Source organism: Pongo pygmaeus, chromosome 10 (assembly GCF_028885625.2).
Source record: "Pongo pygmaeus isolate AG05252 chromosome 10, NHGRI_mPonPyg2-v2.0_pri, whole genome shotgun sequence".
NCBI lineage: Eukaryota > Metazoa > Chordata > Mammalia > Primates > Hominidae > Pongo > Pongo pygmaeus.
This window is the reverse complement of record NC_072383.2, coordinates 37,106,242-37,126,598: the sequence shown is the minus strand read 5'-3', so window position 1 is coordinate 37,126,598 and position 20,357 is coordinate 37,106,242. Positions and strand designations below refer to the sequence as shown.

Genomic DNA, 20,357 nt, shown 5'->3' with positions numbered 1-20,357 from the left:
ATAAAAATTCACAATGTATAGAATCCAACAAAATTACCACGATACCAGGAATGCAAAAAAGAGAAAATCTATAATGAGAAGCAAAATCAATTATTAAAAACAGATCAAGAAATGACAAAAATAATAGAATTCATAGATAAGGACATTAAAACAGTTATCATAACTATATTTCCTGTATTCAAGAAGACAGAGGAAATACTGAACATGCTTAATAGATATATGGAAGATAAAAAAGAAAAGGTAAATCAAAGTTCGAGAGATGAAAATTACACTGGATAGGATTACCAGCAGATAAGACCACACGGAAGATACAATTACGGACTTTGAAGATATAGTAATATAATCTACGTAAAACAAAACAATGAGAGAAAAAAGACTGGAAAAAACAGAGCCCCAGTAAACTGAGATTTCAAGTAGACTAATTTACCAGTTTGAGTCCCCCAAGGAAAAGGAAAGGAGTCAGAAAAAATATTTGAAGAAATAATGGCTAAAAAATTTTGATAAAAATAATAAGTCCACAAATCCAAGATCAACAAAACCCAAACACAAGAAATAGAAAGAAAATTAATATCTTAATCAAAGAATAGAAATCAATGTTTAAAAAATCATGACAGAAAAATCACAAAAACAAAGACAAAAACTATATTATATATACAGATATTAAGATAATGACAGCAAAATTCTAGTTGGAAACTACACCAAGTCAAAAGACATCTTTCAAAAACAGAAATTTGCAAATATACAAAGATTAGAGCATTAATCACCAGCAGATCTACAATATAAGAAATGTTAAGTCTTTCAAACAGAAAATGACACCAGATGGAAATCTAGATCTACACAAAATAATGAAGACCACTAAAAATAATAACTACGTGCTTAAATATAAGAAACATATTTTCTTATTTAGCTTTCTTTAAAACAAAACAACAATGCATTATTGGGTTTATAACATACACATAAATAAATGTGTGAATATAACACAAAGGCCAAAGGAGAGAAGAAATAAAAAGGATACTACTGTAAGATTCTTGTACTATACTTGATACTATAACTTGAAGATAATCTGTGATACATTAATATATATCTGATAAAGTCTAAAGCAATCAATAATAAAACAGAATTATAGCTAATAAACAAAGAAATGAAAAGAAGTCATAAAAATACTTAAATAAAAGTAGAAAAAGAGGCAAAGGGACAGGTAAAATACAAATAGCAAGAGGACAGACTTAAACCCAAACCTATACATTATCATATTAAATGTAAACAATATTCTTAGCCACAGTACCAGTCTCAATAAATTTGGAAGGATCAAATCATACAAAGTATGTTCCTTGTCCACAAAGGAATTAATTCAGAAAGATAATGGGAAAGTGTTAGTTTCTGGGAACCAAATACGAAATTTCTAAATAACTCATGGATTGAAACAGAAATCCAAAGAAAGATGAGAATGTATTTTGATCTAGGCTGGGCATGGTGTCTCAAGCCTATAATCCCAGCACTTTGGGAGGCCGAGGCAGGTGGATCACTTGAGGTCAGGAGTTCGAGAAAGTCTGGGCCAACATGGTGAAACCCCAACTCTACTAAAAATATTTTTAAAACTTAGCCAGGCGTGGTGGCAAGCCCCTGTAATCCCAGCTACTTAAGAGGCTGAGGCAGGAGAATCACTTGAACCCAGGAGGCAGAGGTTGCAGTGAGCCAACATCACACGACTGCACTCCAGTCTGCACAACAGAGCGAGACACTGTCTCAAAAAAAAAAAAAAGTATTTTGATCTGACTAAAAATGAAAACATAGTATTTCAAAATTTGTAAGATACAGCAAAAACAGCAGTTAGTAGAGAATTTATAGCCCTAAAATGCCTATATTAGTAAAGAAGAGTGGTTTCAAACCAATGACCTTACCTCTTAACTTAAAAAAACTAGAAAACGCAGAGGAAATTAAATGCAAAATAAGCAGACAAAAGAAAATAATAAATAGAAAAGCAAAATTCAATGCAATTCTTAAAAATAGAAAAATAAAAGACTTGTGAAACTAAAAGATAATTCTGTAAGAACATAAATAAAATTGATATTGCTGTAATCAGAATAGTCAGAAAAAAATAGAGAATAAGAGAAAAATAATCTCATTAATGAGAGAGAAGACAGTGCTACAGATGGTAAAGATTTCAAACAAATAATAAGAGAATGTTATGAATAACCTTATGTCAATAAATTCTACAAGGTAGACAAAATAAATACATTCTTTGTAAGACACAAACTACCAAAGCTAACTCAAGAACAAATAATCTGATTGACTAGCACTCTGTTCAGTAAAAAATTAAAACTGTAATAAAAATCCTTCCCACAAAAGAGAACACCAGTACTCACATGGCTTCACTGATTAACTTTATGATTTAAGTTAGAAATTACGATTATGTATCACTTCACAACAAGAATACATTTTGATAAATGTGTCATTAGGCAATTTTGTCATTGTGGGAACATCACAGGGTGTACTTACACAAACCTAGATGGGACAGCCTACTACACACCAAGGCTATATAGTATGGCCTATTGCTCCTAGGCTACAAACCTGTACAGTATTGCCTACAGTACAATTGCCTATAGCACAATATTGTAGGCAAGTGTAACACAATGATATTTGTGTATCTAAACATAGAAAAGGTATAGAAAAAAAATACAGCATAAAAATTTTTTTAAAGGCACATCTGCAAAGGACACATACCATGAATGGAGCTTGCAGGATGAAAGTTGTTTTGGGCAAGTCAGTGAGTGAGTGGGGAGTGAATGTGAAGGCCTAGAACATTACTATACACTACTGTAGACTTTATAAACACTCTACACTTACATTTCACTAAATTTATTTTTAAAAATTTCTTTCATCAATAAATTAACCTTATCTTACTGTAGCTTTATAAATGTTTTAATTTTTTAAACTTTTTGACTCTACTGTAATAACTTAGCTTAAAACAAACACATTGTACAGCTGTAAAAAAATTTTTTCTTTACAGCCTTATTCTATAAGCTTTTTTCTATTTTTATATTTTTTTAAATGTTTTCCTTACTTTTAACCTTTTTTGTTAAAAACTAGGACATAAACATACATTAGCCTAGGTCCACACAGGGTCAGGATCATCAATCTCACTGTCCTTCCCTATCTTATCCCACTGGAAGGTCTTCAGGGGCAGTGATTCACAGGGAACTGTCATTTCTTATGATAACAATGTCTTCTTCTGGAATACCTCCTGAAGACCCTGCCTGAGCCTGTTTTACAATTAACTTTTTTTCTAATAAGTAGAAAGAGCACACTCTAAAATAACAATAGTACAATAAATACATAAACCATTAACAAGTCATTTATTATCATTATCAATTATGTATTATATATAATTGTATATGCTATGCTTTTATATGACTGGCAGGTTTGTTAATACCAGCATCACACAAACAATGAGGAATGAGCTGTGCTACTCTATTACAATAGCTACGATGTCACTAGATGGTAGGAATTTTTCAGCTCCATTATAATCTTATGGGACCACCATCATATATGCCATTCATTGTTGACTGAAACATTGTTATGCAGCACATAACTGTATATGCTTTCTATACAAACTCTTCCAGAAAATTAAACACGATGGAATACTTCCCAGCTCATTCTATGACACTGGCATTATGCTGGTCAAAACCAGACTAAGATATTACAAGAAAAGAAACCTACGAAATAATATTCCTCATGAAGACTGACGCAAGATTTCCTAACAAAATTTTACCAAATCAAAGCCAAGAATACATAACAAGAATAACATATTGTGACAGGTGGGATTTATCCCAGGAATACAAGGTTGGTTTAACATTAGAAAAAGAAGAAGAAAAAAAAACCTGATGTGGGGCAGGACCTTCTGGGATGATAGAGTGAGTAATTTGGCAAATACTCTCCCCCAAAATGCAATGTTAAAAGCAGACAAAATGTGCAAAAACAACCATTTCAGAATGTGTGAAATAACTAAAGGCACACGAAAAACTGAGAAGCAGTACTTCAAGAAAACTACTGAGCCTTAGTAGAAATAGTAGGTGTCCATACAGTTATAGCCTGGAGCTGTCCCTTCCCTCCACCCCTAGATACACGAGTGGTAGCTCTACCAAGGTTGGAGAGCCCCATAATGGAAGGGCATCAAAACCAATCATACTTTCAGTGGCAAACCATCAGGGAAGTCCAACACTGCAGCTCCCTGAGACTGTAATATTTGAGAGCAAGCAAAAATCATTAAGAAATTTCATAGAGAAATCAGGAAAACAAATAGTCATAATGAGCTTTGATAAACTCCCAGACCTGAGGTCATCTAGGAGGATGCATACATGTGTAAGGCTGTGTGTACACTCAGGAGAGACCAGAGAGGGCCTCAGGTATCTACTCATCCTTGGCTGAATGTGAGGTGTTGCATACAAGAGAAAGCCTTATTAGGTCTAGCTGTTTAAACACAACTTCTGACCAATCATTAGTTGACATCTAAGCAGTACTACGAGAGAAAGATATAAAATCAGTAGGTTAAGCTACCACTTTAAGAAACATCACACTCTGGGGACTGTTGTGGGGTGGGGGGAGGGGGGAGGGATAGCATTAGGAGATATACCTAATGCTAAATGGCGAGTTAATGGGTGCAGCACACCAGCATGGCACATGTATACATATGTAACTAACCTGCACATTGTGCACATGTACCCTAAAACTTAAAGTATAATAATAATAAAAAAAAAGAAAAGAAAGATCAAACTAGCATACTAAAGTAAAAAAAAAAGAAACTAGAAAAAGAAGGGCAACCTAAATCCAAGGAAGCAGAAAAAGAAAATTATAAACATTAGTATAGAACTTAAAAAATGGAAAACAGAAAAACAATTGTGAAAATTGATTAAACCAAAACTCAGTTGTTTAAAAAGACCTACAAAATTGAAAAATCTTCAGCTACACTAAACATGAAAAAAAGAGAGAGAATGCATATCTAGAATTAAAGACGTGATATAACCACCAATCTTACAGAAACTAAAAGGATTTCAAGGGTATACTATAAACAACTTCATGCCAACAAATCATGCAACTTAGATGAAATGGACAAATTCCTAGTAAAACACAAATTACCACAATTGACTCAAGAACAAACTAGACAATCTGAACAGACCATAACAAGTAAAGAAAATGAATTAGTAATTAAGTGTTCTCACTAAACAAAAGTCCACGTGCAGACGCCTTCACTGGTGAATTCTAAGAAAAACTTAGAAAAGAAATAATACCAACCCTCCACAAATTCTTACATAAAACAGGAGGAAACACTTTCAACTTTTTCTATGAGGCCAGTATTACCGTGATACCAAAGCCAAACAATCACAAAGAAATAAAAAATTCAGACAAATATTCTTCATAAATATAGACACAAAAACCATCAATAAAATATTAGCAAACCAAATCCAACAACATATGGAGAGGATTATACACCAAGCAGTTTTTTTTTTTTTTTTTTTACGACGGAGTCTCACTTTGTGTCCCAGGCTGGAGTGCACTGGCATGATCTCGGCTCACTGCAAGCTCCGCCTGCCGGGTTCATGCCATTCTCCTGCCTCAGCATCCCGAGCAGCTGGGACTACAGGCGCCTGCCACCACACCAGGCTAATTTTTTTGTATTTTTAGTAGAGACAGGGTTTCACTGTGTCAGGATGATCTCGATCTCCTGACCTCATGATCCACCCACCTTGGCCTCCCAAAGTGCTGGGATTACAGGCGTGAGCCACCACACCCGGCCTACACCAAGCAGTTTTTATCCCATCGATACAAAGTGGTTTGACACCTGAAAATACATTGTTATATATTAACAGATTAAAGGAAAAAAAAAAACAACATCATAATCAAGAGACATGGAAGGAGCACTTGACAAAATTCATGGTAAAAACTCTCAATGATCTAGAAACAGAAGAGAACTTTCACAACCTGATAAAGGACACCTACAAAAACACCTATAGCTAACATCATACTTAAAAAAAACAACATCATAATTTCAAGAGACATGGAAGGAGCACTTGACAAAATTCATGATAAAAACTCTCGATGCTCTAGAAACAGAAGAGAACTTTCACAACCTGTTAAAGGACACTTACAAAAACACCTATAGCTAACATCATACTTACTGGTGAAAGACTGAATGCTTTTTCCCTAAAACTGAGAACAATAAGCACATCTGCTCTTGCCACTGCTATTCAGCATTGTACTGGAGGCTCTAGTTAGCAAAGTTAAGCAGGGAAGTAAAAATTGCTCCCTAGCCTTTTGGCTAAGATCACATTCACGATGATGATGATGGGAGGAGGAGGGGGAGGGGGAGGGGGAGGAAGAAGGCATCCAGATTGAAAAGAGAGAGGTAAAAATATACTTATTATGGACAATATATTCCACCATGATTTTAAAAAACCCCTACTCAACTATTACTAGAATAATAAATTTGTCAAAGTCAAAAGATATAAGATTCATATACAAAAATTAATTGTATTTCTATACACTACCAATGAATAATCCAAAAATAAAATTGGGAAAGTAATTCCACTTACAAAAGCATAAAAAGAATAAAATACTAGGAAGAAAGAAACAAGGCTTATATCCTGAAAGCCATAATACATTATTGAAGAAATTAAAGAAGATGAAAGAGGAAAAATATTTTATGCTTGTGGACTGGCAAAGTCACTATTGTTAAGGTGGGAATTCTATCAAAATTAATCTATAAATTCAACATAATCTCTTAAAATCCAAATAGGTTTGGTTTCTGGTTTTTGGTTTTGTTGCAGAAACTGACCATCAGATCCTAAAATTTATATGGAAATGCAAAGGATTAAGAAGAGCCAAAACATTTTTGAAAAAAAAATGTTGGACTAATACACTTCTTTGATTTCAAAACTAACAATAAAGCCACAGTAACCAAGACAGTTTGGTACTAACATAATCAACAGAACAGAATTCAGATTCCAGAAAAAAATCCTTATATTTACAGTCAATTGATTTCTGACAAAGGTGCCAAAGCAATTAAGCAAGGAAAAAATATTCTTTTCCACAAATGTAAATAATGGATTCAGACCCTTACCACACCCAACACATAAAAATTAACTCAAAATGAATCATAGACCTACATGTAAGATCTAAAAGTATAAAACAGAAGAAAATCTTCATGACCTTGGGTTAAGCAAAGATTTGTTGGTTTTGACACCATAAGCACAATAAATGAAAAAATTAATAAGTGGGACTTCATCAAATTAAACCTTTTGCACTTCAAAAAGGTACCAGTAATAAAATGAAAAGGGTAAACATTTCACCAAAGAGTCACAAATGGCTAATATGCACATGAAAAGTTGCCAAAATCATTAGTCATTAGGGAAATGCAAACTAAAAACATGAGATACTACTACACACTGACTAGAATGGGTTAAATTTTAAAAGACTGACTGTACCAAGTGTTGGCAAGGATGCGATGCAATGTTCATACATTGTTAATGGGAATATAAAATGATACAAATACCACTGGAAAATAGTTCGGTAGTTTTTTTAAACTTAAACATACACCTAACACATGATCCAGTCATTCCACTCGCACCCAGGAGAAATGAAGCATATGTCAAAACAAAGACTTATACATGAACTGTCACAGCAGGTATATTTGGAATAGCCAAAAACTCGGGGGAAACACCAAATGCCCATGAACAGGTAAATGAATACGTTGTGCTATGTCCATACAACGAAATAGTACCCTGAAATAAAAAGGAATGAACTATAGATACAGGCAACAACCAACATAGATGAATTTCAAAATAATTACACTGAGTGAAAGAGGTCAAACAACAAAAAAGAACATACTATATGATGTCTTATTTAAAATTATAGAAAATACGGGCTAATACACAGCAACACAAAGCAGATCAGTGGTTGCTTTGGGATAGGTGTAAGGGATGTGAAGCAAGAGGGAGAAGGGATTACCAAGGTACCCAAATAAACTACTGGGGATAATAAATGTGTTCATGTGTCATTATCTTTGACATTGTCAAAATTTATCAAAGTGCATATATTCATTATCATAGTTAAATAAGTTTAGTTTATTTTATGTCATTTCATAAAACTGTTTTTAAAAAATGTATCTCAGAACAAAAAAGAACTGTTACCTGGCATTACAACTCTCCAGGCAAGAAAGAATGATGTCATTGACTGGAATGGAATCCATAGAAACAGAAATGTAAGTAGATAATTTTAAAGTTTATTAAAATACAGAATTGGCAACATTTTTTGGTGAAATGGATATTGAGTGTTGAAGGAAAGGAAAGAATCAAGGACAACTTTTATTTTGGCTTTAGCAACTCAGTGAATAGTGGTGCCATTTACTAAAATAAGGAAACTAGGATAGTATGACAGAGTCAAGGTTTCTCATCACATCACCAGGAATGGGTCAAACTGGTTTTACAAGCTTAATAGATTTTAAAACAACAAACTAGGGTTCACAGAATTCCCTATTACCCACAGTTTCACTTTCTGCAGTTTCTGCTTTCCACGGTCGGTCTATAACCCACAGTCAACTGCAGTCCAAAAACAGGTAAGTACAATATATATAGTAAGATACTTTGAGACCAAGAGACCACATTCTTATAACTTTTAACAGTATATCGTTATAATTGTTCTATTCTATTATTAGTTATTGTTGTTAATCTATTACTGTCCCTAACATAAGTTAAACTTTACCATAGGTATGTATGCATACAAAAAAAACATAGCATATATAGGGTTTGGCACTGTCTGCAATTTCAGGATTCCACCGGGGGTTTTGGAACATATCCCCTGTGGATAAGGTGTCACTACTGTACTGTATATATAGACATCTAGAAAATGAAAGTGGGATTCTATTCAACTACCACAAATATGAAAAAGAAATCACTATTTTTGCAGAAAAAGAAAACAGTAATTCATGGAGATGATAAAATGTGCAAAATACCTCTGTCCAAAATAATTTTAAAACTAAATAAATGACTCTGGGAGGCTAAGGTGGGCAGATCACTTGAGGCCAGAAGATTGAGACCAGCCTGGCCAACAAGGTGAAACCCCATCTCTACTAAAAATTCAAAAATTAGCCAATTGGCTGTGGTGGCACACGCCTGTAATCCCAGCTACTTGGGTGCTAAGGCACGAGAATCACTTGAACTCAGGAGGTGGAGGTTGCAGCAAGCTAAGATAATTGTGCCACTGCACTACAGCCTGGGTGAAAGAGCGAGACTTCTTTTCAAAAAATAAAAAATAAACTTAAATAAATGAAAGGTAGATGTCCATGTTATAAAATAATTACTTACACTATTTTAATTAAATAATACCATTTTACTTTTTGAATTTTTTTCTAGAAGTATTACTTAGGACTGTTTATATTTTTAACTAAAAATATTTGTGTCCATTAAAATCAAATTTCTAGGTGAAAGTACAGAATGCTACAGCTTCTTTATTTCCTTCAGCATCTTTGCTTACCTGTTTAATCTTTCAAATAATGTCCCAAATCGTGTAGTTTTATGTGATGGACTGAGAACATCTTGACTTTTATTTAATTTGGAAAGCAAGGAATCAGAACAGTTAACATTACCGAGCTGAAAAAACAAATTTGAAGAAACTGCCAAAATAGTAAATGTACATATATACAATTTAAATTATTTACCATAAAATGTCATGTAAATGAACTACATTTATATTTTAAAATTGTAAAAATAGTCCAAAATAAAGTAATTTTACTACTTATTGAAAACAAAATACTTTCCTAACAAAAAAATCAATACCAGTATCTGAATAATTGTTAAAATAACAGAGTTGATATGATGGTAAGCTAACCATTTTCTCCAAGTTAAAAAAATAAAAATAAAAAAACAAAAAAACACCCAGGACACCAAGATCTTGAATAATTGTAAGTTAAATTTCTCTGACAGAAAACAATAATTTGTCCCAATACAAGAGCTATACTTGTCTCAGTTGTTCCATTTACTGAGTAACTTTAGATTGCTACTTTAATTTTTCTGAATATCAATATTATTCAGTTCAAAAGGGAGAGTGTGAAGACTACTGTGAAAAGAAGATAATCAATTTGTTAATGTGGAAAGTACCCTATAAATGTAACTTATTATATTGGCCCAACACTAATCTATTCAACAATAATTTATATCTGTCATACATTTGATTTATAACTCATGAAACATAGAAATGAGAAGTCCAAACACAACCAATGACAGAATTGTCAGGAAAAAAAAAAAAAGGAGAGTCAAAAAGAGACACTGAAAGTCTTTGGGGAAAAAAATAGACTAAAGTCAGAGAGAGCTTATACTAATGTCTCAGCTAACCAATACATCTGAGAAAGAGTGTCAGAGGTGCAAAATGTTATCCCTTAAAATAAGAAACAAATCAAAAGAGAAGAGAATATAGTATTATATATTCGACAATACTACTTAACTAAGGATCAGGAAACCCCAAGTCACTTTTTCTTCTAACTTGTTTTTCAACTCATTTTCTTTTGTATTTTATAATTTCATTTTAATTATTTTCACTTTTTTTGAAATTCCCCCAAGTACGCTATTAAGTACTTCCCTAGTATTTCATGATGTGACACTATGATTGAAAAGGGACATTATCTCTTTTCAGTCTTTTACCATGTTAAGTATAAAATTATTTACTTCTCTGGAGCTCATCATTAACCTGCAGTCTATAATATGTACAGACAAGAAAGTTAAGTAGAGATTACACCGATGTTTTATCCTCTATCCTTAAACTATTTAATAGAGCAAGGATGAGTTATACCCTGATCTAGAATGTAGGTTTTTGTCTTACGAAATATAAACTGAATGGGTAATTGAAAATGTCTTTCATTGCATCATTCGAAAATTATTGGGCCTTTATAACAAGGCTAGCATGGGTCACAGGAATGTAATACTTCATTTTCTCTTATCTGGGAAGTCTTTAATAAAAACTTTAATAAAATGGAATTATATATAACTATCATACAGCATATATATAACTGATATGCTATAATATATAGCTATAATTTCTAAAATTTAAAACTATAAATTAATCATAAATTGACTTATAAATAATATATATGTCATAAAACCACTGCATGTTAAAAATAAGATAAATTCAAAACTAAGTATTCCCATTAACAAGACATAGTGTTTATATAAGCATTTTCCTCATTACCATTAGACATTAGTACAGTAACATTTAATTAAATTCCATTTTTAGTAGATTTCCTGGTATGCTCTATGACAGATGTATTTTGGAATCTTAATATTTATATATTTTATATTTTTAGCTTTAGAGCACACAATGATTGAACATTTTAGCACTACATCTCTATATATTTGTATAGTGTTAATTGAAAAACTTAAAAACTTGTCATCTTTCAAATTATAAAAAGAATCAAGCCATCACAATTCACACTTTAAGAGACTACTACATCTCTGAAACTGTATATTGCTATTCACAGGACACTTTCCATATCATGCATATTGGGTCATCATGACATCACCAACTAATCAATTACAGTGATTATAAACATCAACTACTATATAACACACTGAACTACTTTCAATTCTACTATCAATAGTTTTCTAAGAGAATGATATGTTCCAAGATTTTTTTTAAAAAAACACTCCAGTTCTGGGATTCACAATCTTCTACAACGCAAAGAATTAAGTTTTTGATGTAAAGGGAATTATCCTTAATTTATCTCCTAATTTGTTTATATGTATAGCAATTCAAAATGTAAATATTTTAAATCTACAAAAAGAGAAAAAAAGAGTTTCATGAAAATATAATGATATAAAATGCTAAGGACTAATGATTCAAAGGTACCTGGTCATTCTGCTTTTTTTCATATGCACGTTTCTGAGGAGTAGGTGCTATTCCAGGTGTGAAATTTAGTTTTGAAATATGTCTGTTAGAAAGTAACTCCACTGAAAAAGATGATGGAGTGAAACTGCAGTTCTCTATTTTGCTGAACTGAGGGTCAAGCATACTATATGAGTCCATGCCTTGTGACTATAGGAAAGAAGATAAAATCATTTACATTACCAAAATATATAAACTAGAGAAGAGGAAAGGCAAAATAGTGAAATTAAAATTAGTGAAAAGGGAGGGGTTACAAAAGAAAATGTCCTAAGGCAAGGCAACCCATCAGTAATTGACAGAACTTACTAAGAAGAGAGTGGTTATCAGTGAAGGCTATACTCAAGAGCACCTTTCCCTCTGCCTTCCCTACTCCTGCTTCTCTCCATCCTCCAGCTCCATTCCTGTAGGCTACCTTCTAAAGACGGAAATCTGAGTTTCATTAACCTATAATCCAGGTGACAAGATTTCTAAGGGATTTTAGTATCACTGCCATTATCTTTCTCATCTAGCTTAACTCTGGCAATTCAAAGGGAAAAAAATGATAGCTAACAATATGACATTAGATGTTAAAGTTTCAAGCTTTAATTATAATCCATGCATTTTCTAATTGATTAAAATTTTATTTGCTAAGAAAATTATTTGCTATACTTTGAAAGAGAAATCATCTTGGGATCCACGTGAGGGTTGGACATCACAATTTGATATAAAGTAATCTGGTTACTATGTTTGAACAGATGAATTGCTCAATAATCTGAGTTTCTTCTAAAGACGGAAATCTGAGTTTCATTAACCTATAATCCAGGTGACAAGATTTCTAAGGGATTTTAGTATCACTGCCATTATCTTTCTCATCTAGCTTAACTCTGGCAATTCAAAGGGAAAAAAATGATAGCTAACAATATGACATTAGATGTTAAAGTTTCAAGCTTTAATTATAATCCATGCATTTTCTAATTGATTAAAATTTTATTTGCTAAGAAAATTATTTGCTATACTTTGAAAGAGAAATCATCTTGGGATCCACGTGAGGGTTGGACATCACAGTTTGATATAAAGTAATCTGGTTACTATGTTTGAACAGATGAATTGCTCAATAATCACGTGAACCCAAAGTAAGAATCCCTAAGTGAACTGTCCTTGGCAGCTCATCAGTAACAAGCAGAATCAAATGTTATGCAAACATAGGCCTAGTCACATTACCAGCAGTCCAAAGAGATTCTCATAAGCAATCAATTAAAATATTCTTAAGGCATAGATTTCTCACCTGGAAAGCTTTTAAAAGAATTAAAGACTCAAAATTTTCTTTAAAATAATTTTCTCCAGTATTCAGACATTTAGATCATTAGGTGGCATGTCACAATTGCTGAAATAACTTATAGAATTTTTTTTAAAATCTCACCTGGACTGGGCCAAGATCTTCCTTGCTACTTAGTCTTTGATAGTTTACACTAATGAAAAGAAAAATTTAGGTTAAAAATATAAATTGAAATAAAATCGACTGCTCTTTCCTGTATTTAAAATTCATACTGTTCTACACAAAACATATAGAAACCTAACTAAATCATTACAGGGTCATAATATCACTAAGTTTTATAAAAATTATATTAATACTAGAGACAGACATTTTTATGATAAGGTAAGTCAAACACAGTGTACAAAATCTGGATCATTTGATGAAGGTCTTAATCATTGCATAATACTGTTAACAGCCAAACAAACAAAAACTGGGGGTAGAAGGTAAGTATTTTATACATTTTCGAGTGAGTAAAAGTGTTGTTAATAACCAGTTTAAACACCTAGTAATATAAATCCTAGCTAAAACCTACTTGGTTTCTGTATCATCAAGGCAGAGTTTAGAAGGTACACAGTGAGGCGACATTGGAAGTTCTAAATTATGCTTTCTTAGGGGCATTTTTATGTCTCTATTCATGTTCACATGGGTTGGTTTTCTCACAGTTTCTACGATAAAAAAATATAATTATAATTTTAAAATAAGAATAAAAAAATTGTAAAACTACTGTTTAATAAATCATGTTCATTACATAAACGTACATCTAAGAAATTTTACTAAAACATTTACATTCTATCAGTGCTAAAATAAATTATTACAATATAAACAACTATCAGAGACTTTAAAACATATTTTTCTTCATCATCTTATATATTCCTCATTATAGCTGCCCTATTAATTTAGTTCTACTTTTTCTTCCACCAAGATTTCTCTGATCTCCAGACTAGATTAGTTACTATGTTATATATTCACACAGTACTATATATATTTTCCCTTTCTCTGGTCAGTACTTTCACCTACTCTATTTTCGTGATACACCCACCCAAACTATGCACATAGTTATAGAGTAGATTTTATATCTTCTTATAAAACCCTGCCTCAAGCCAGGCACAGTGGCTCATGCCTGTAATCCCAGTTACTAAGGAGGCTGCAGTTGGAGGATTGCTTGAGGCCAAGAGTTCAAGACCAGCATGGGCAACACAGTGAAACCCTGTCTTTAAAAACAAAACAAAATAAAACTCTTGTCTCTCTGGATAAAATAAGTGATTTGGCAGTAGCCATCTGACTAAAGGTGAACCAATAATAGTATCCCATTCTGCTAGTTCTAAGCGAAACTTTTTCACTGTGAGGTTGGTACCAGTAGCACAACGAAATATTCTTACAGTGGAATTTTAAAATGTGGGACCGGAGAAACAATTCTCAGTATTTCCTTGGTGGCAAAACTAGAGGAGGTGAGTAATATTAGTTTCTTAAGGCCATGTTTTGAGCCTCAATGATGAAGACAGTCTGAGAGAATAAAGTTAATGAGTGAAGTGAAAAAGAATCTTGATAGTATTCAAGTCCCTATTTCAAGTCATCTCTGAGGCCCACTGCACCATCACTCTTCCTGTTAAAGGAGTAAAAAGATAACTGTTTTGAATTTCTATCATTTGCAGCCATGAGTCCTGATTAATAAAGCTTGCTTTCTGTTTTATCCTTAGCACCCAATAGAGTACTTACAGTGGGTACCCAATAAAAATATGCTGAAGAAATAAATGAAAAGAAAGTGCAGGATTTCAGGACATTATCCCAAAATACATCATCTTGCTATTTAAGAAAACAGCAGAAGCAGGAAGGTCACTGTCAGCTTTCCCCTGAAGCAGGTCATAAAACCCTCATTCGAGAGGTGCTCTGGTTATACTTGGAAGAAAATAATATCCCTATCTCTGAAGACACAGGGTCACAAAGAAGAATCTGAACAAAGAGGCCTTGCTAAGATCCCCTTAGTTTATTACTATTAGATCATTCTTTTAAAAATCCAATCATACTTTCTTGAGGACTATCCACTTTTTCATCAAACCTGGCAAGAAAAATACACAAGTTTAGCCATTTCTTCCAATCTTAAGATCTTAAATTTCTTATCAAGGTTCCTGTGTCACATAAAACTTACTAAATAAATCTGTATGTTTTTCTCCTGTTAATTTGTCTTTTGTTATTGAGGGTTTAGCCATAAACCTAGCAATGGATGAGGAAATATATTTTTATTCCCCTACAACTGGGAATAAATAAAGGTAAATACATCAAAAAGATTTACAACAAAAAGTTTTATTCTCAAAATCCATGAACAATGTATTTATTCTTTCTAAAGTATAACTAAATTTACTTGTGTAAATGTTATCTGTGGAGGGAGAAAAAAAATGACGGCGAAAGGAAATGAGGAAATAGTAACAATACTCTGATCAATTTCTATCCCTTCCTGATAAATTGTCTTATTTTTATGGTCTCATTTTTAGCAGTTGTTTTAAAAATTAAATATCAGACACAAGTTCCTCTAAAAGAGGAAAAATATACTCTAATTAAGCTTTTTATTTACTTGAAGTATCAAAATATATGACAAAATGGACTTTATTTTGCAGTATTAGACTGCTATGATTAACATCCCAGGAAAGTGTAATAAATAATTCAAGTGATGACACAGTAAACTAGTCATTGAAGCAAAAATTCTTCCAGTTCTTCCTTTCATACCTATCCTCTAAATAGTAAAGAATAGTTAATTTGTTGACATGTATTAACATTTATTCCCTGCTCTCTAGCTAAACTTTGGTAACTACCTGCCTGTATAGAATAATGTAACAACTGTACTATAATAAGTTCAGTGACACCTAATAAATTAATTTTATATAACACATACACAACATAAAAATAAAAAAATGGGTTAAGCAACAAAACGTTTTAAGCAGATATTAACTAGGCATCTAATTTAATAGAGCAACCAAATTTTAAAATTAATTTTCCACATGCTTTGAGCTTGAAAATTACAAACTAATTAGAAGGCTAAACATTATTATGATCACATCAAGTTCAAAACAGAATGCAATTGGAATGACTTACCAGGAATTTTCTTCTTGCAAGATATCTGATTTACCATATATAGGTTAAGAATGTCTAAGCTGACAGCAGAATTTTTGACAGAAGATAAAACTCCCAGTGATTTCATTTTTGATTTTAACCTGTGTTTTTCAAAATATTCCTAAAATAATTAAAAATTAAAAACAATGCAGCAAATATGTGGTTTTAGACAGAATTATAAATAATAAAGCAATCATGTTATTAAGTCATTGACTTGATACTTTTATATTTTGTGACATCTTTATATGTTTATAAATACATTACAATTAATCATAACTGGCAGTTTGCGTAGACTAAATTTCACAGCCTTTTATGATCTTCCTTAAGCATAACCTTTAAAACAGAATGCTATAAAGCTATTCTCTGAAATCAAAAGATTAGAAATTATATAGAAAGTTAAAAAAAATCTGGTAACAGAACAATTCTGATAGGCTAAAATCTTGTTTTTCTACAAAGTATGATATTCTGCAGACACAGAAAACCTTAAAAATATGCACAGCTGAGTGCCATTAAAAGTCAACAGAAATGAAGAAAAAAAAAAGCTATGTGCAAATTAATCTGCAACCAAAGCCAATTTCATTTATTTGTTATCCCTCCATGATTCCTAGATGTTTGTTTTTTTAACAAGACTTGCACATAATTATCACTTTATCCAGTTTTTATTTTCTTTCTGTTTGAACTGTTATTATTCTTTCTTATTGCCATTCTTTTTCTTTCAGGTTACATCATTAATTCATTTAAATAAAAATTAACTAATATTTATTTATCAAGCAACTATTATGTGCTAGGTTGTGAAAACATCTTCTCTTCCATTAAATAACTCATAATATAATGCTATGAATGTAATTATAAATGTGAAATTGTCAGAAATGAGAAAAAGTCAAGATGGCAAAATATTTAGTGCAAGAGGTCATAATTTGAAGAGGTCACATATCATATTTATTTTCAAGAAGTTGAGGCTCTTTCACATTAACATTTCAGAATATTGTTAATTTTAACTTTTAAGTTTGTAAAAATCTTGTAAGAACTATAAGAGACTTGCCAATGATCACACACAAAAAAGTAAATGTCTTGTTTTACAAAATAAATAATAAATAAAAGGTATTTGTTCATATTTCATTTGAGTGATCTGGAACTCCAAATTAGACTAAAATGTATTTTTAAAGACCACACTATGGTTAAGCAATGAAATAACAGGATCTTCAGGATGTAAATATTTTTCCACCTTGAAACAACAACTCAGTCAACGCTAGATAATTGATTGTGTCCTGGAATTAAGAAGTTGTTAGTTCATCTGTACAAAGTACAAAGGCACTGTACTTTGTGATGGATAAGACCATAGTGACGGAGATGATGACACAAATAAATACAACTAAGTGTGACTGGGGATGGTATCAAATCCTAGGAAAGGTATGGAAATTATTGTTTGGGGATAGGGTGGGTACAGGGAAGGGAGGAGGACATGGAAGACTTCTTTGGAAATGAGTTCTAAGATAGATGGATGAGTCAGAGCTATCCAAAGAGGGTAGGAATATAAGGTTCCAGGAATAAGGAAGAACAATACAAAGACTGTCAAAGGGACTAAGCCTTTATTTTAGGAAACATGTTGAAGAAGTTTGTCCCATATTATCCAGCCATCATGATAGCCTCTAATATCTGTTCCAAGAAAGAACAGAAGTATGTAACTAACTGATTCACTTGACAAGACTAAGCTCAATTTTGTTGTCAAGTCTCACTTGGTAAAAACAACTAGAAAACAATTTGAAAAGAACTAGAAAACTTTCAGAAACTAAGTAATCAAATTTTAACTTGAAAACACTCATTAAAAAGGAACAACCAGGGAGATAGAAATAAAATCTGGAGAATGTACCAAAAAGAACAGAAAGAATTTGCTTTGTGTAGGAGATGACAACGTAATAAAATAAATTGGACTGACAAATATCCTCTCAATTGAACAGCATAAAGTTCATTGTTGACTTTAGCAAGATGACTGAGAAATGAATGGGATGCAATATAAAAGGGGATAGCTGGGAAGGAAAAGAATCCAGAGACTGCCACTATCCTGCTTTTATAATATCACTCTGTTGTTTTTATTGGAATTTTACTACCTTTGATCATATTAACATTATTGGGTTTTTTTCTGTTTTAGAACTTTATACAAAGGAATCTTACTGCTTATATTCTGTGAGTTTCTTCTTTTGCTCAACATTATGTATTTGAGATTCATCTGCATTAATTATATGTAGCTTATACATTTGCACTGCTCAGATATGCCATAATTTGTTTAACCATTCTACTATTCTACTGCTAATGGATGTTGGAGCAGTTCTCTTTCCCTCTTCTCCCTTCCCCTTGCCTGTCTTCTTTCTTCATCTCTCTCTCTCTGTTTGCTATTTCAGCGTAACAATGACCCAAACAAATCTTGTACATATCCAAAAGGGCACATGTACAAGGGTTTCTTTGCTCAGTTGTAAGGTATATACGTGCTCAGCCTTACTATGGAATGCAATCAGTGTAATAAAAAATAAAGACAAAATAAATGGAAGTAGTACACAGGTTATGACACCATTACTGTACATCATTTATCTAGGTAATAAATGATTATTTAAATTAGAATACCAATACTCAGGTAGTGAGAAGTGGTCAGATCTGGGATACATTTTGGAACTAGGACAGCAGGAATCAACAATGATCTTTAAGTCTCTGACTGAGCAAAATACGTGGCTAATCAAGCTATCAACAAGGATGTAGAAGACCAAAGGAAGATGGCCTCCAGTTTCACTTAGGTGAATGTATTAGTGGTAGAAAAGCACTTCAAGGTCATTAGTCTCTAAGGCTGACAAAAATCAAAACACTTTTTCTTTACCTTTTGCTTTCTTCTTTCCTGCTTGATCAGAACCCTAGACCTGAATAAAGAAGCAGAATAAAATATATAGTGATTAAAGAAATGGCCTTTAAGACAATTGCCAGTTTAGCTTAATTGAAGATTTAGAGTTAAAATCTAAAGTGTAATATCATTGCATTTTTTTCTGAAAAGAAACTATAAAAATATTCTTAAAGTATTTATAGTATGATGTTTCACAAAATTTTCTTAGGAAATCCAATATCTAATAAAAAATACTGCATGCCAATGATTAATAATTAAGTATAAAATAAATCTGAATTCTAATGCTAAGATAAGAAAAAAAATGCATTGGAAAGAATATATCCCTGAAACATTCTTATCTGATAGCAATATTCTCGGTCAACATTCCTCTTTTTCTTTGTATTTCAACATTCTACTGAAATCTACAGAGAACAGAGAGGAAGTTGAAATCTATTTGGGATCTAAGGAAATGTGAAGTGTATTGCTAGAGCAACGTCAGTTACATTAATATATCAGCCATATGTACTTGAAATTTCATATCTATGTCTTAATGTGTTCAGGCTGCTATAACAAAATACTATAAAGCCAGGGAGCTTACCAAGAAGAGAAATTTATTCCTCACAGTTCTAGAGGCTAGGAAGTCCAAGATCAAGGCACCAACAGATTCGATGTCTGGTGAGTGCCCACTTTCTGGTTTACAGATGACATTTTTTTGCTATATCCTCATTTGGTAAAAGGGGTGAGCTGACTCTATGTAGCCTCTTTCACAAGGGTATGAATCTGAATCACGAAGACACCGCCCTTGTGACCCAATCACTTCCCAGAGCCATCCCCCTCCTAATATCACCACCTTGGGAGTCAGGATTTTAACATATGAACTTGGGGGAAAGACAAAAATTCAGACAATAGCATCTTCTTTTAAAAAAAAAAAAACCTAATAGTTCTGGATGTGCTTTGTATCTATAATCCTTGAGCCAAATACAGCACTGAAGACCAATGATAGTGCAGTATTTAATGGTTATAAGATATTTGTTCTATTAATAACAGTGGAACACTATAAAATATTCATGACAGTATTACCAGATTTACATAACTTTTAGACATGCATAACACTATGGTCTCAAATTCAAGATTTATGTAAGAATAAGTAAAATGACACTGTGT

At 32.4% G+C, this 20,357-nt stretch overlaps 1 protein-coding gene across 3 annotated transcripts in view; it reads right to left on the bottom strand.

The window, feature by feature from the left end:
- Positions 1–20,357, bottom strand: part of REDIC1 (regulator of DNA class I crossover intermediates 1) — a 94,949-nt gene that overhangs the window by 58,746 nt on the left and 15,846 nt on the right. For 2 of the 3 annotated variants that reach the window (XM_054442877.1, XM_054442878.1), the window contains exons 2-7: positions 19,194–19,233; positions 16,310–16,448; positions 13,755–13,887; positions 13,328–13,376; positions 11,893–12,078; positions 9,529–9,644 (exon numbers count right to left, since the gene is read on the bottom strand). In XM_054442877.1, the coding sequence (XP_054298852.1) occupies positions 9,529–9,644; positions 11,893–12,078; positions 13,328–13,376; positions 13,755–13,887; positions 16,310–16,448; positions 19,194–19,233 (663 nt within the window). The remainder of the gene's footprint in view (positions 1–9,528; positions 9,645–11,892; positions 12,079–13,327; positions 13,377–13,754; positions 13,888–16,309; positions 16,449–19,193; positions 19,234–20,357) is intronic. The other variant, XM_054442880.1, reaches the window with a different exon arrangement.